At 67.3% G+C, this 14057-nt stretch overlaps 2 protein-coding genes and 1 long non-coding RNA gene across 8 annotated transcripts in view; 2 read left to right on the top strand and 1 right to left on the bottom strand.

Moving 5' to 3' along the window:
* AP1B1 (adaptor related protein complex 1 subunit beta 1) overlaps positions 1–4005 on the top strand; it is a 28416-nt gene extending 24411 nt beyond the window's left edge. For all 5 annotated transcript variants that reach the window (XM_074843689.1, XM_074843691.1, XM_074843690.1 and 2 more), the window contains 3 exons: positions 444–530; positions 1258–1412; positions 2815–4005. In XM_074843689.1, the coding sequence (XP_074699790.1) occupies positions 444–530; positions 1258–1412; positions 2815–2889 (317 nt within the window). In that variant the 3' untranslated portion in view covers positions 2890–4005. The remainder of the gene's footprint in view (positions 1–443; positions 531–1257; positions 1413–2814) is intronic.
* A 1037-nt stretch (positions 4006–5042) lies between these two features.
* Positions 5043–13604, bottom strand: GAS2L1 (growth arrest specific 2 like 1). Of its 2 annotated transcripts, XM_074844382.1 has the most exons (6): positions 13497–13604; positions 11740–12394; positions 9172–9279; positions 8790–8886; positions 8145–8472; positions 5043–7118 (listed from the first exon to the last, which is right to left on the bottom strand). In XM_074844382.1, the coding sequence occupies exons 2-6, from the start codon at positions 12382–12384 to the stop codon at positions 5849–5851; spliced, it is 2448 nt and encodes an 815-aa protein (XP_074700483.1). In that variant the 5' UTR covers positions 12385–12394; positions 13497–13604; the 3' UTR covers positions 5043–5848. The 2 variants fall into 2 exon arrangements, with proteins under 2 accessions (XP_074700483.1, XP_074700485.1); XM_074844384.1 differs by lacking the exon at positions 9172–9279.
* LOC141931804 (uncharacterized) lies at positions 8479–12113 on the top strand. Its single transcript, XR_012625669.1, has 3 exons — positions 8479–8707; positions 10220–10305; positions 11983–12113. It is a non-coding gene; the product is annotated as an uncharacterized LOC141931804 (long non-coding RNA).
* Positions 13605–14057: the final 453 nt, after the last annotated feature.

The following is a 14057-nucleotide window of genomic DNA, read 5'->3' as shown; positions in this document are numbered from 1 at the left end:
CCGGCCCCTGAAATCCTCCCGGCAGTGTTGCCAGCCCTGGGGACAGAGCAGGGACCCTGAGGAGCCAGGTGCCCCTGGCAGTTGCAGGTGGGGACACTGCCATGCCAGCATGACCAAGCTGTGGCTGCCTGAGGTGGCCTGAGCCACCTTCTAACTCCTCCCTACCAGGGAGAGCTTCACTTGCTGCTTATTTTGCCTTCTCTGGCACTGAGCAGCCTCTTCCCCAAGCCAGCGTAGCTTGCTGACCCCCCCCCAAAGCGGGGAGCTTTCCTGTGGCTGAGTGAGACTGGTCTTGGGAAGCTGCTGGGGGGGGTGGCAGTGCCGCAGGGTGAGATCCCTTCAGCCACCCGTGACGTGGCAGTGTGGCCCCTGTGTTGTACCTCCTTTGGGGGGCAGCTGATCTCGTCACTTCATCACTGCGGTGGTTTCGTTCCTCTCTGCAGAGCGGCAGATGTTCCTGGCCACTTGGAAGGACATTGCCAATGAGAACGAGGCCCAGTTCCAGATCAAAGACTGTTCTCTCAACGCAGGTGAGTCTAAACCCTTCAGAAGGACTTGGCTTAGCTCGCCCTGGCTGCTGGTCACCAGCTCATCCCAGTTAGCCCAGCCCAGGCTGTGGGGACATGAGAGCTCCTTCCCCCTGTGCCCAGCCTGTATCTCCAGGACTTGCTGTTGGCTAGTTGTGGAAACTTGGCAGCCTCAGAGACTCTCTGCCCGGCAGGGATGTCCCTGATGCCAGGATAGTTGCTGTGCCCACCCTGGGATCAGTCTCGGTGCAGAGAAGCTGAACTGGATCATGACCCCTGAGGCTGCCCAGCCTCGCAGCAGCCAACCCGCGGGCAGGACAGCGGTCCCGTGCTCACAGGCAGCTGTGGGCAGGAGCCAGGGCCAGGCTCCTTGGCGCCTCCAGGCTCCCCCAGCCCCTTCTCCAGGAGATCTGGTGCCAAGCAGGACATGCAAAGCCCGGGTGGGGACAGCCAAGTCCTTTCAGTCCCGCTGGCAGCAGTGAGCTGACCTTTGTGGAGCCAAGCGGGGCGGCTCTGCTTGTGAATTGAGCTCTGGGCTCCCTGGGGAGGACCTGGGAGACGGGTTGAATAGAGCTCTTCTCCTCACTGTGTGGGGACGGCGGGTTTTGGATGTGCTGCATTGTAAAGAGGGGGAGAGGGAGAGGAGGAGGAGGAGATGGGGCAGGAGCTGGTGGTCAGCCCAGTGCCCTGCCCCGAGCAGGCCCCGCAGCAGCGCTCTCCTCCCACACAGATGCCGTTAGCAGCAAGCTCCAAGGCAGCAACATCTTCACCATCGCCAAGAGGAATGTGGAGGGCCAAGATATGCTCTACCAGTCCCTGAAGCTCACCAACGGCATCTGGGTGCTGGCAGAGCTCAGGATCCAGCCCAGCAATCCCAGCTTCACGGTACGCCCCTTCCCCTGCCTCCGAGATGGCCCCGTGGTGGCTCCAAGCCAAGGCTGCTGCCCACCCTGCTGCCCGCCCTGCCTTCCCTGCTCTCCCCTCGGAGCTTGGGTTGGGCTGGATGGTCCTGTGGCACATCTGTGGTGGTGGTGGGACCCCCCCACCCCCGGCTGCTGTTGGTGCCAGCTCCCTCCCCTGTGCCAGTCCCAGTGTCCCTCTCGCACGAGGAGGGTGAGACACAGCCTGTGCTGGCCAGTTGGACTCTGCAGCAGCACTCCGTCTCTGCTGGGCTGCCCTCCTAACACCGGGGAGGCACCGTGGTGGCAGCTAAAGGGAGCAGAGAGGTCCCAGCCCACCCACACATCTCCGTTAAAATAAAAACCCCAACCCCATCCCCTTCTTGGGGCATCCCTGGCTCTCTGCCTGTGTGCCAGGCAGCCCAGCTGCAGGTGCAAACAGCCTCGGAGCACAGGTCTGTCCTCGTGTCAGGCATGAGCCGTCCCGATGTCCTGCTTTCCCCGGCCCGTGCCCTTCCCCACCTTCCTCGCAGCCTGTTTTCTTTGGGTTGGGATGAGCTGTGTCACCCTGACTCACCTCTCTGTATCTCCATACCTGCTGCCTGCCTGCCCTCGCCGGCCTGCCCGCTGTTGCAGGATTTGGAGGTTAGCAGACTGGTTTTTACCCCAGCTTTGGGCTGTCTCTGGCTGCTGCCTGGTTATTTCTCCCCCTGATGTTCTTACCTGCCTGCCAGCTGCCCTGCCAGCCCTGCCTGTCTTTTGGTGCCTCTTGCCTCTCCCTCCCAGCAAGGCTGGCACAAGGCCAGCGCCGAGAGTGGAGCTTTGTTGGAGGTGAACCCTTCGGAAGGTCAGGGTGTTCCCACCACCCTCCTGGGTTCACGTGGGGTGAGAATAGCTGCAAATCCTTATCCTGGAGGATTCCCTGCTCAGCACCCCTGTGCTGAGCTCTCCCCACTCGCCTGCGGGCTGAGGAACTAATTGAGTTCAGAGTCGTTTAATATTAAATCGTTGAGCAAATAACCGAAGGGGGCTCGTACTGCCTAGGAGAGGAAGATGCTTTGGGGGGAACTGTTCACCCTCAAGCTACAGGGAGTGAATCAAACCCCAAGAGATGAAGTGTGTGTGCATCTGCCTGCCCTCCTGCCCTCCCTGCCTGCGCTGCATGTGGATGTCTCTGCTCCTCAACCGGGTGGGGGGAGCACCAGCAGCCTGGGGGAGGGTGTTTGGGGGCTCAGTGCCTTTTAATATCTTACCCAGCTGAAAATAAGGAGCTGAGGCTGCCCCGTGGGGGGGGATGCTGCAGCATGCAGGGCTCTGTGCTTTGGGGCTGGTGGCCCACTGGTGTGGGGCAAGGTGCCATGACCCCCTCTCCTTCTCTCTCCCCGCAGTTGTCCCTGAAATGCCGAGCGCCAGAGGTGTCCCAGTACGTCTACCAAGCCTACGAAACCATCCTGAAGAACTAAGGTGCTGCCACAGCCCCTTTGTCCTCCTCTCCGCCCTTTCCCGCCCGAGGAAGCAGGGCAGGACCCGTGTGCATGTCTCCTTTCCATCCTGCCAAGGAACCAGCCCCTGGGCATCTCCCTCCAGCCCCGGGGCCCTGAAAACGGAGCCGGTGCTCCCCTCTCCAGCGGGGCTGGGGTGAGCGGAGGAGGGCAGGGGCGTCCCGGCCAGTTCCTGCATCCCTGTAGAAATCTGTGTGTGAGTGATGCAGTGTCCTCCTTGCTGATGTTGCCCCGTCAAGAGCCCTCTTTCACCCTCTGGCTCCCTGTGACTGCTTTTTTTTTTTTTTATCGAGCCACCACACGTAGGGGGCTGCTCTCCTCCTCCCCTGCGTGCCCCCCACCCTGCAAATATCCACCTCCCCCCTGGTGCTGGGTCTCATGTCTGCCTGTGGTGGTGTCTGGTGAAGGGTTCAGCACTCCTCAGCTCTGGGAATTGCCCCCCCCGGGATCACTCTGAGCCTCTTTAGTGCTGATTGGGGCCTAAAGTGTCGTGGGCTTGGGTGGCTCTTGCTGCAGCTCCCCCGGGAGCCCTGGGGACTCCTGGGGCACCCGAGAGCAAGTGGGACACAGCTTTGGCTTCTTCCTTCCCTGGCTCCTGCCTCTCTCCTGTTCTGTCCCCGGGTTCAGGAGACCCGTGGGTGAGCCCCCAGCCCTTTGGAGAGGGTCTCTAAAGGTCCCAGAAGGGCTCAAGGATCTCAAAGTTGAGGCAGTTTTAAAAAAAAAAAAAAAAGGGCTTTTCCTGCCCCATCCAGCCCCTGCAGTGGTGCTGGAAGGGTTCTGAGCATCAACTCCTGCTGCCCTCGCCCCCCTCTGCCCCCCAGGCTGGGGCAGCCGACCCCCTCCCCAGCCCCACGGCTCCCTCTGCTCCCCGCTGTCACCCATGGGTGCTGGAGAGGACATGCCACCTTCCCCTATGGTGACACTACTCCTTTCCCCCCTTCCCCCAGAAATAAAGCCATGGGTCACCCCTAACTAGAAGCGTTCGGTGCAGGAAATATCTAATATATGAAATATAAATATATTGTATGTTCACTTGTTTTAAGCGAACGTTGAATAAAGGTGACATCTGCCCCTGGAGCTGCTGTTGGGGGGGGGGGGGGTACCCCAGGGGAGCCCGAGGGAGGCAGGATGCTGTGAGCTTCCTCGGGGCAGTGCCCTGCCCTCACAGGGAGCAGATAAGCCCTGTCAGGGGCTGGTGGCCATGGCCTTTGGCTCAGTGAGGCCTGAAGCAGCAAATTGCCCGGCACTGGGCCTGCGGCCAGGGGAAACGGGGCTGGGAGCCTCGCAGGGACAGGATGGTCCTGAGGGAGGTTGAGCAGCAGCTCTTGGCCCTGTGCTCTGCTCCTGCCTGAGCCTCTGGCGGCTCCCCCAAGGTCTCAGCAGCCCCATACCAGTGTGTGGTGCCTGGTGCCAGCCCCCCAGCCCCTCCTGGGGTCAGGGACAAGTGCAGGGTTCCCAGGGGCTGCAGCTGGTCCCTGTGGGGTGACAGTCCTGGCCCTGGTGCTGAGCGAGGATGAGCACCAGCACTGAGCCCTGCTCTGGGACATCCCACCAAGCACCTCGCTGGGTACTGGCACTGCTCCAGGACACCCCATGGGGCACCAGCACCACTCTGGGGGGGCTGGACACCAGCCCTGCTCCCAGGGGAGGCACAGGGCAGGCTTCTGGGGACCACAGTGGACACCCCACTTTGGGAACCCCGAAGTCACAATGGGATGGCCACCACCAGCAAGTCTAGACCCCAGGGTGACCCCCAACTTGCCCGGCCCTCGGCCACCTTGGGCAGCAGCAGAGAGTGGCTGTGGCACCCCAGGCCAACAGCTCTCAGGTGAAGGCTCTTGGCTCCAGGTAGCCCCAAGGGCTTTGGGGACCTGGAGGGGTCCCAGACATAGCCAAGGGCTCCCCATGGCTTCAATGGGGTTCAGAACACTGGGGCTCACCCTCACCCCAGCTCTCCCCTCCACTGCCGGGACACTGCCCCCCGCTGAGACCTCCTCCCTTGGGCTTGGGGGGGGTCTCACATCCCTCCTCCTTGCCACTGACTCCCCCTCGGCAGGTCCCAAACCTCTGGGGAGGGTCTTACACCCCCAGGACAGATGACTGGACACAGCGGGTTCAGCTCCGTTGGTCTTTACTGGCTTGGGGGGACATGCGGGGCCAGAGGGGTGGGGGCCACGGTGGCCTGGGCAGGGGGGCTCCATGCAGAGCCCTGTCCCATGTTAGGGACATCAATGGACAGTGCTGCGGCCGGCCGGGGGCTGACGGGTGCTGGAGAGGAAAAAGTGCCCTCCCACCTGCCCTGAAATACAGGTTGTGACCACAAGCTGCACGTCCCTGACTCATCTCAGATGTGGAGAGAAGAGGAAGAGGAAGAGGAGAAAAAGAAGAGAAATAGAGGAGAAGGCAGTCAAGAAGAGGAGAAGATGAGAAGACAAGGAGAAAGTGGCCAAGAAGAGAAGATGATGACAAGAGGAGAAGGACAAGAAGGCCAAGAAGAGGAGAAGACAAGCTGAGGAAAACAAGGAGAGAAGAATGAGGAGAGGCAAAAAGAAGAGACCAAGATGAGAAGAGCCAGTTGCTCTCCAGCCCTTTCCCAGGCACCCAGGACCCGGCGCTCTGCTCCAGCCACCACCACCCCGGCCACACCACGGCCACCCCCTGTGGAGCTGCTCCCCACGGCACCGGGGCGCGTCCAGGGCACTTTGTGCCTCGCAGGGCCCAACCCCAACTGCCAACAGTCACTGAGTGACGGGGTCTCAGCTCCCCGGCCACCCCGGGTCCGCGGCCATCGCCCGGCCAGGGCCTCTCCGTGCAGGTGCCATCCCCAGCAGCAGCTCCATGATGTCCCCGGGGGTGGCCGGGGGGTGCTGGGGGCTTCTCCCCATCCTGCCTGCCACCTGTGGCCACCAAGCTGGGTGTCTCACGGCCAGGCGTCCTCGTCCAGCCCCTCGCGCTCCCGCGGGACCCAGGCGGGCTCCAGGAAGGAGGAGAGGACGCTCTGCAGAGCCCCCCAGGGCTTGCGCTCGCCGGGCTTGGGGCTGCCGGCGGGGGGCCGGGGCGGGGTGGCTGCCCCGTAGCCCCGCGGGGTGGGGATCCTGGAGGGCTTCTTGTGGGGTTGCGTGTCCAGCCGGGGCTTGGCCCAGGGGCGCGGGGGCAGCGTGGGGAGGGAAGGCAGCGGCTCGATGACCCCCAGCACTCCTGGGGGACCGTCGGCCATGGCGGGGGTCTCCTCCGTCTCCGTCAGCTCGTCCTCCCCCGGCACCCAGTCAGTGTCGGACTCGGGGCCCCCTCGCAGCTCCCGGGTGTCCCAGGAGGCCGGGAAGCAGCTGCTCTCGTCGGAGGAGCTGGAGAGGGCCGGCCGGCGCCCCGCATCCGCCATGTCGGGGGCTGCCGGCGGCGGGGGGCCGACCCCGTTCCCGCTCCGCCGGCCGTCCTCAGCGGGGAGCCCGTGCTTGGCGAAGACGTTGAGGGAGGACGAGGAGGAGCTGGAGGAGCAGTAGGCCGAGTCGGTAGCGGTGCTGGGGGGCGGTGGGGGGGCCACGGGGGTGTCCTCCCCATCCTCCAGCTCCTCCATCATCCGCGTGTTGGCCAGGAACTCCTCCTCCAGCCGGCGGAAGAGCTGCTGCTCCTGGCCGGGCTCCAGCCGCAGCGGGGCCCGCAGCCGCCGCGCCAGCTCCTCCAGCTCCCGCTGCAAGGCCTCGCCGGCCCCACCGCCATGGGGGGCCTCCGCGGGGCCCCCCGCCCGCCGCCCCCCGACACCCTCCTCCAGGGAGGAGCGGCGCGGGGTGGGCGCGGGGCTGCGGGTGGCCGGGCGGGAGGGGGTCCGGCTGCGGGCAGGGCTGCTGGGCCGGGAGGGGGTCTCTGCCCGCGCCCACGAGTGCTGCCCGTCCTGCCGGCGGCTGATGAGCAGCAGGGGCTGGGGGCCGGGGCGGCCATGGCTGCGGGCACGCGGCGGGGCACGGCCAGGCCCGTTGGGCACCCGCGAGCGGCCGCGCTCCTCCGGGGCCGTTCGTCCGCCCGGGGAGGGCCCGGTGTCGCGGGGAGGCTGTGGGGGCACCCCCCGGCTGGGGTCTCGGCGGCGGGGGGTGCCCCCGTCCCGCGGGCCCGGGGGGCAGCTCTGCGCAGAGGAGGCCGAGGAGTCGCTGTCACCCGAGCAGCGGCGGGAGCGGGCGGGAGCGGGGTCGCGGGGCCTGCGGGGGCACGGGGAGAGGGGTCGGGGGGGGGCAGGGGGGCAGCACACACCTCACTGCCCCCCCCATCGCCCCCCCCATCGCCCCTCTCCATTTGTACACTCCAGTGAACCCCCCATTCCCCATTGCCCCCCATTCTCCTGCACTGCCCCCCCATGCACTGCCCCACTGCACCCCCCCATTGTCACCCCATTGCCCTCCATTGTCCCCCCATTGTCCCCCACTGCCCCCCATTGCCCCCCATTGTCCGCCCATTGCCCCCCCATTGCACCCCCTCCGCCCCCCCCGCGCCGCCAGGGTCAGCCCGCCCGCCCTGCCAATCATCGGGGGGCGTGTCTACGACAGCCCCCGCCCCCACATGCTCTGCGCCTGCGCGCTGGCAGCGGCGGGAAGAGGCGGAGAAGGGCGGGGGGGGGGTTTGTGGAGACCCCACGGCCCGAGCACGGGTGGCGTGGGGCAGGGGGATGGGCCGGCTCCCTCACAGGGGAGGAGGCCTCCGCCCCGCTGTGGGGATGGGGCCTGCCGGGAGCTGGGCCCTGCTGTGGGGCTGAGGCCTTGCCGTGGGGCTGGGGCTTGCCCTGAGGCTGAGGCCTTGCAGTGGGGCCTGGGCCTTGCTGTGGGGCTGAGGCCTGCTGTGGGGCTGGGCCTGCCGTGGGGCTGAGGCCTTACTGTAGGGCCGGGCCCTGTCATGGGACTGAGGCCTTGCTGTGGGGCTGAGGCCTTGCTGTGGGGCTGGGGCCTGTTGTGGGGCTGGGGCCTTGCTGTGGGGCCAGGCTCTGTCGTGGGACTGAGGTCTTGCTGTGGGGCTGAGGCCTGCTGTGGGGCTGAGGCCTTGCTGTAGGTCCGGGCCCTGTCATGGGATGGAGGCCTTGCTGTGGGGCTGGGGCCTGCTGTGGGGCTGGGCACTGCCATGGGGGTGGTGGGGGTTCCCCGGCTGGGCTGGACTGGGCTTCCTTCCCCTGGCACAGGGTGACGGCAGGTGCTCGTCCCCCCACCCCTCCCAAGCAGCACCCGTGGGTGTCCTACCTGTGTGTGCTGGCTGCCCGCGGCTCAGCGGGGCTCCTCGAAGGGCTGGCAGAGCCGGGCAGGGAGGCCGGGCCCCCCCGTGGGGGCAAACCCTCCTGCTTGGCACCGGACGGTGGCTTTGGGATGCCCGTGTCCCCGACACCCTTCAGCTGGTGGCTGCCCCGCTCCGTCCTGGTGTGGCTGCTGTCCCCCCCGCCCGATGCGGGGCCGGCTGCGCGGGGGCGGCGGGGGGTGCTGGGGCTGGGGGCGCAGGGCGCAGGGGAGAAGCTGCCGGAAGCTGGTTTCTGCGGGGAGAAGCCTGGGGCGCGGGGCTGGGGCAGGCGGTGAGCTGGAAACAGATGCCAGGAGGTCAGGGAAGGGGCATCCCTCGCCACCCACCCCACCCGCTGTAACACTTTTGCATCCAGGGTTTCCCAGGCTGTGGGTTAATCACCCCAGGAATTAATTTGGCTGAAACCCCACCTTTCCTCACGCCTCTTTTCCCCTTTCAGCCGGATCAGCGCCCCGAGCAGCCCAGCCCCAGGGAAAGGAGCCCCACAGGGAGCTGGGAGCAGCGAAACATGGTGAGGTGGGGTGACACGGGCCAGGGGGTGGGGGGTGAAGGGCGAGGGGTCCCTGGGCCCCAGTGTCCCTGGAGGCACTCACAGAGGGAGGAGCAGCGACACGGGTCGTGCTTGTCCAGGTAATGTTCCAGTGTGTCCCAGCCGCCACCGACACGCACCATCACGTGGCTCCTCAGCACCTGCGGACAGCCCAGTGCCCGTCACCCTGCCCGCCCTGCCTGTCCCCCAGGACGTGGCCAAAATGCCACCCCACTCCTGGGGGGGGGGGGCGGGGAGCTACACGTGCTGGCCATAAATGACCCCCACCAGGTCCCCAACGTGGGGCAGCTTGTGGGGAGTAAATTCAGCTCAGGGCCCACCCCACCGCACAGTCCCTCGGGACAGGTCCCCACTGTGCCGAGGAGCTGGGGAAGGAGGGGGGTGGGGGGTCCCGATGGGGTGAGAGACACGGCGGTGGCTCTTACTCGGACGAAGATGAGCGTGCTGGAGTCACCCACTTTGTACTTCCCCTCGGAGACCTTGACCATGGGGAACTGGGAGGGGCAGGAGCAGCAGCCCAGGATCTCCCGCACCTGCCGGCAGAGAGGCAAGCGGTCGGTGGGGCACGGACCCCCGGCTATAGGGCCAGCCCCTATAGATAGGTGCACACAGAGGGGCTGTATAGAGGGGATCTGGCTTGTTCCCGGCCTCTCGGCTGCACCCCTGTGGTGGGGATGTTGTGCCCCCCCACCCCCCCGAGTCTGGCAGCTCCCCTCCTGCCTGTGCTTGCTTGGGGGGGGCAGGCCCGTGGGCAGCGCTGCCTGTACCTGCTGGGAAGCAGCTGGGTGGGTCCGTGCGGGAGCCCAAACCGGCAGCTCCCACCGCAGCCCCAGGCAGTGGGGAGCACCCACAGCACCCACACGCTGTGGGAGAGGGGCCCGGGGGGCTTCCCACGGCCGACCCCCCACGAGCAGGCTGAGAACGGGCACAACTCTCTTCATCTCCTGCCAGCCCCACCTACTCTGGGACGCCCAGGTGTGGGGAGCTCAGAGCCACCCCAAAACTGGGAAGGAGGAAACACCCCCCCTCACCCACCCCAGCTCCACTAATCCCTGAACCACGAGGGATTTGCCCCCCCCAAGCACCCCACTATGGGGCAGGGACCTCCAGTGTCCCCCTGCACCCCACATCCACCAACAGAAAAGGGTTAAAGCCCCATTCCCCCCCGCCCCCCCCCCCCTTTAACATCTGGCACCGATAAAAAGCCAAAGGGAGGATTGGGGGGGGGCGGCCAGGGGACCCCCGTCGCGGTGGGGCTGCCGGACAGTGCTGCCCGCCCGGCTGCCTGCCCGCCAGCTGCCTGCCCGCAGCCTGGCCAGGCCTGACGTCAGGGATTAGGCAGGGAGCCACGGGGGGACGTGGGGACGCGGCCGCATCCTGCCCCGGCCAGGGGAGGGGGACATGCAGCGCCGCCTCCCTCGCCCTTAAATTTTAGGGATTTTTTTATAATTCCTTTTTCTGTTTTTTTTGCAGTTCTGCCTTCTGCCCATCGCAGGGGTCCAGCCAGGGCAGGATCCGGCCGCTCTGGTTCCCATCCGGGGCAGTGGCTGGGTGGTGAGGTCAGCCCCAATCAGGGAAACTGAGGCACGGGGCGGGGGGTGGAGGGGGTGTGCTGAAGTGAGGGGGGGTCCTGACCCTGCTGCCATCCCGGGGGGGGGAGGATGTGGGGACCAGCCGGGCCGGATCCGGCACCGTCAGGCTCCTCCCCGCCTCCAGCGCTGCCCATAAAAGCCGATGGCAAGGAATTACGCAGCCCGGAAAAATGCAGCCGGGGTTGGCAGCGCCCGGCCAGGGGGGCTGGGGGGGTTTAGGGGAGCAACACAGCGCGGGGGGGGCCCCCTTTGCAGCGGCACTGGGTGCCGGGGAGGGTGCAGGATGCTCCCCCCCCGCCTGAGTATGGCGGCTGCGGGACTGAATGAGGTATCGGGGTTTCAATTAAAAAACGGCTTTGAGCTTAGGGAGTCAGGGGAGGGCAGACTCCCCCTATCCCCCCCGTGTGTCCCCCCCGTCCCCGTATTAATCCGCTGCCTCGCGTGCGGGCCGGATCCTGCACCCAGCCCGGCTTTAATCCCTCCTGAGCCTCCCAGCCCTTGGGGGGGGGCAGTCCCTGCACCCCAGCTTGTGGAGGGGAGCCCCTGCTTCTCGACACCCCAAATCGTGGCTGTGAGCAGCCGGGATGTCCCCACGTCTGTCTGTCTGTCTGTCCCCAGGGTGCTGGGAGGAGGAGGGCTGGATCCGGGCAGGAGCAGGTTCCTGGGGTGGAGACCACTGTGTCCATCCCCCCACGCCCATGCGGAGGAAGTGGAAGGGGCGGAGGTGACACCCGTGTCCCCCCTGTGATTATGGCCACGGCCACCAAAATAACTTGTCCTGGTGTCAGGAGGCTCCATAGGGCACAAGGCCCTGGCTGGGCGGCCGAGGACCTCCCACAGCCCCCAGCGAGCCTGGCCGGGTGGGCAGAGAGGACCTCCCACAGGCCATAAAGCACCTGCTGGGTGGACAGACAGGACGTCCCAGGGGCCAGAGAGACAGATGGGACCTCCTGGGGCCATAGAACACCCCGTTGGGTGGACAGACAAGATCTCCCATGGGCCATAGAGACAGAGAGGACCTCCAATGGGCCATAGAGCACGCTGTGGGTGGACAGACAGGACCTCCCAAGGGCCACAGAGACAGGTGGGACCTCCCATAGACCATAGAGCAAACTGTTGGGCAGACAGAGAGGATCTCCTGGGGGCCATAACGCACCCCATTGAGTGGGCAGACAGGATTTCCCATGGGCCATAGAGACAGACAGGACCTCCCAGGGGCCATGGAGATAGGTGGGACCTCCCAGGGGCCATAGAGCACCCTATTGGGTGGACAGAGAGGACTTCCTGGGGACCATAGAGCACCCCATTGGGCAGACAGAGAGGACCTCCTGGGGGCCCCAGAGCAGCTCGCTGGGGGGGCCCCTCACCCAAGCGCAGGGCTCCCGGGGCAGCGCGTCTCACCAGCTCGTCCAGGTTCCTCAGGTCGCAGAGGGCGATGGGCCGGGCCCCGTGGGCGTAGGCGGGCGCCTGGGGGTCGCGGCTCTCCTGACGTGTGCCCAGCGCCCCGTAGGCCGTTTGGTCCCTCATCTCCTCCTCGATCTCCTCCTCCATCTGGATCAGCATGGGGGCCAGCATGCCCAACTTGGAGCCCCTCCTGGCCACCTCCAACAAGCAGAGCACAAAGTTCTTCTCGTTCTTTTTCAGCACCAAGTCATTGGTCTCGAACATGAGGACGTCCTGGATGCCGAGGTCCTGCCGGCACCACCGGATGAAGTTGGAGACGTTATCCCGAGCGATGAAGGACCCGGGCACCACGTTCTTGGCCTGGAAGACCACGTCGTTCTGAGGGACGCGCATGCGGGCGGCCGCCTCGGGGTGCCGCTGCTGGAAGTCCAGGGCGGCGCGGTTGACGTTGTTGGCGTGGCGGCAGAGGTGACAGCCCGTCTCCAGGCTCTCCAGGAAGGTGTCCACCTGGATCTCCAGGTCGTAGAGGGTGTTGAACCACTCGGCCAGGTCCTCCTTCATGGCCTCCAGGTACTCCTCGCTGGAGCGGAAGGGTCGGATGCTCTTGGAGGCGGCCGACTGGATGTGGCTCGGGTCGGCCATGGTGAGTTACCTGCCGGGGTGGGGTGGGGGGGCAACAGGCGCCGTTACAGGCAGACAACACCCCCCCAGCTGCCCCCCCCCAGCCTGTGTCCCCCTCAGCATGGGGCTGGCAGCAGAGTTTGGCCACCCCCCAGTCCTGGTGACCCCTCTGTGACTCAGTTTTGCCCCCCCCCCCCCGCCTTCCCCATAGGCAGGAGGGTCACCACCACCTCCAGAACCTGCCTGTCCCCTGCCAGCACCCGCGCCCCCCCCTTCCCATGTCCCCACTCCCCGTGTCCCCTCTGCACCCCCCAGGATAGTGAGTCACTTGTCACCGATGCCCCCCCCACCCTCTCACCAGGCCCCTGCTGTGGGATCGCAGCAGAGAGGACCCCCCCCCACCCCCCCTCCCCAAAGCTGCCCAGTCATGGTGGGTGTCACCATCCCGGGTGTCACCACCGTGGGAGCAGGTGCCACGGGGAGCCCCCCCCCCCTCTCTACCCACCCCGAGTGGCTGCCCCCCAACTAGGCCCCAGTGTGTGTGTGTGGGGGCTGCACTGGGGGAGCCCCCCCCTGCCCTCCCTGACCTGGGGGAGGGGGGGGGGGGGGTACAAGAGCTGGTGAACTCTCACTGCTGCCCCCCCCCCCCAGCCCCACACCCAGGGGGGGTCCATTCCTCTGGGGGGGGTCCCTGCTGCTGGGGTGGGCTGTCACTCCACCCTGGGGGGGGGGGGGGGCTCTGCTTGGGGAGGGGCAGGACGGGACTGGGGGGGCTCCTCTGCTTGGGGTGGTGTCTGCCGGGGCGCGGGGGGGCTGCTCTGTCCTGGGGGGTGTCCCTGCTGGGGGGTATCTATGCCCGGGGGGCTCCCCCTTCCCTTGGTGGGGGCGGGAAGTGTCTTTTCCGGGGGGGGGTCCTCTCTGCCGGGGGGTGTCTGCTGTGCGGGGGGGGCCCTGCCCGGGGCGGTCTGTCGGTCCGTCTGTCTGCCGGGGGGGGTGGGGGGAGGAGGGTCGGCACCTGCGAGGCAGATGTGGGGGTGACACGCGGTGGGGGAGGGGAAAGCCACGGGTGGGGACACGCGGGGAGGGGGGGGCACAGGGACAGGGACACCCCCCACCCCCCCCCCAGCACTCACCGCCGGCTCCGCGCTCCGCTACCGCCGGGCCGGGCCGCGCCGCCCGCCCGCTCCCCGCTGCGGGCCGGGCCGCGGCTCCCAGCGCCGGGGGGGCCCCGCCGCCGCCGCCCGGCCCCGCGCAGCCCCCGCCGCCATCCGCCGCCGGGCGCGGAGGAGCCGGAGCGGAGGCCCCGGGAGCGGAGCGGGGGCGCAGAGCCGAGCCCCCCCCCCTGCAGCCCCGCGCTGCCGCCGCCGCGCCCCGGCCGGGAAGTTGGAGGCGGCCCAGAAAGGGCCGGGACGGGAGCGGCGGGCGGGGGCGGGCGGGGACGGGCCGACACGCGGGACACGGACACGGGGGGGGGACGGACGGACACACGCAGCGACACACACACGTACAGAACGATCCCCCCCCCCCCAGCGCGGGGAGGAGTTGGCACGGGGCAGGGGGGGGGGGGGGGGAACCCCCCGGTTGGCGCCGCCCCCCCCACCCCGGGGACACAGGATCGGGCCCTTCCCCGCCACTCCCGGGAGCGCGGCCCCGGCGGGGGGAAACTGAGGCACGGGGCAGCGCAGCCGCGCCCC

Source organism: Strix aluco, chromosome 18 (assembly GCF_031877795.1).
Source record: "Strix aluco isolate bStrAlu1 chromosome 18, bStrAlu1.hap1, whole genome shotgun sequence".
Lineage (NCBI taxonomy): Eukaryota > Metazoa > Chordata > Aves > Strigiformes > Strigidae > Strix > Strix aluco.
This window is presented reverse-complemented; position numbering and strand designations above follow the sequence as displayed.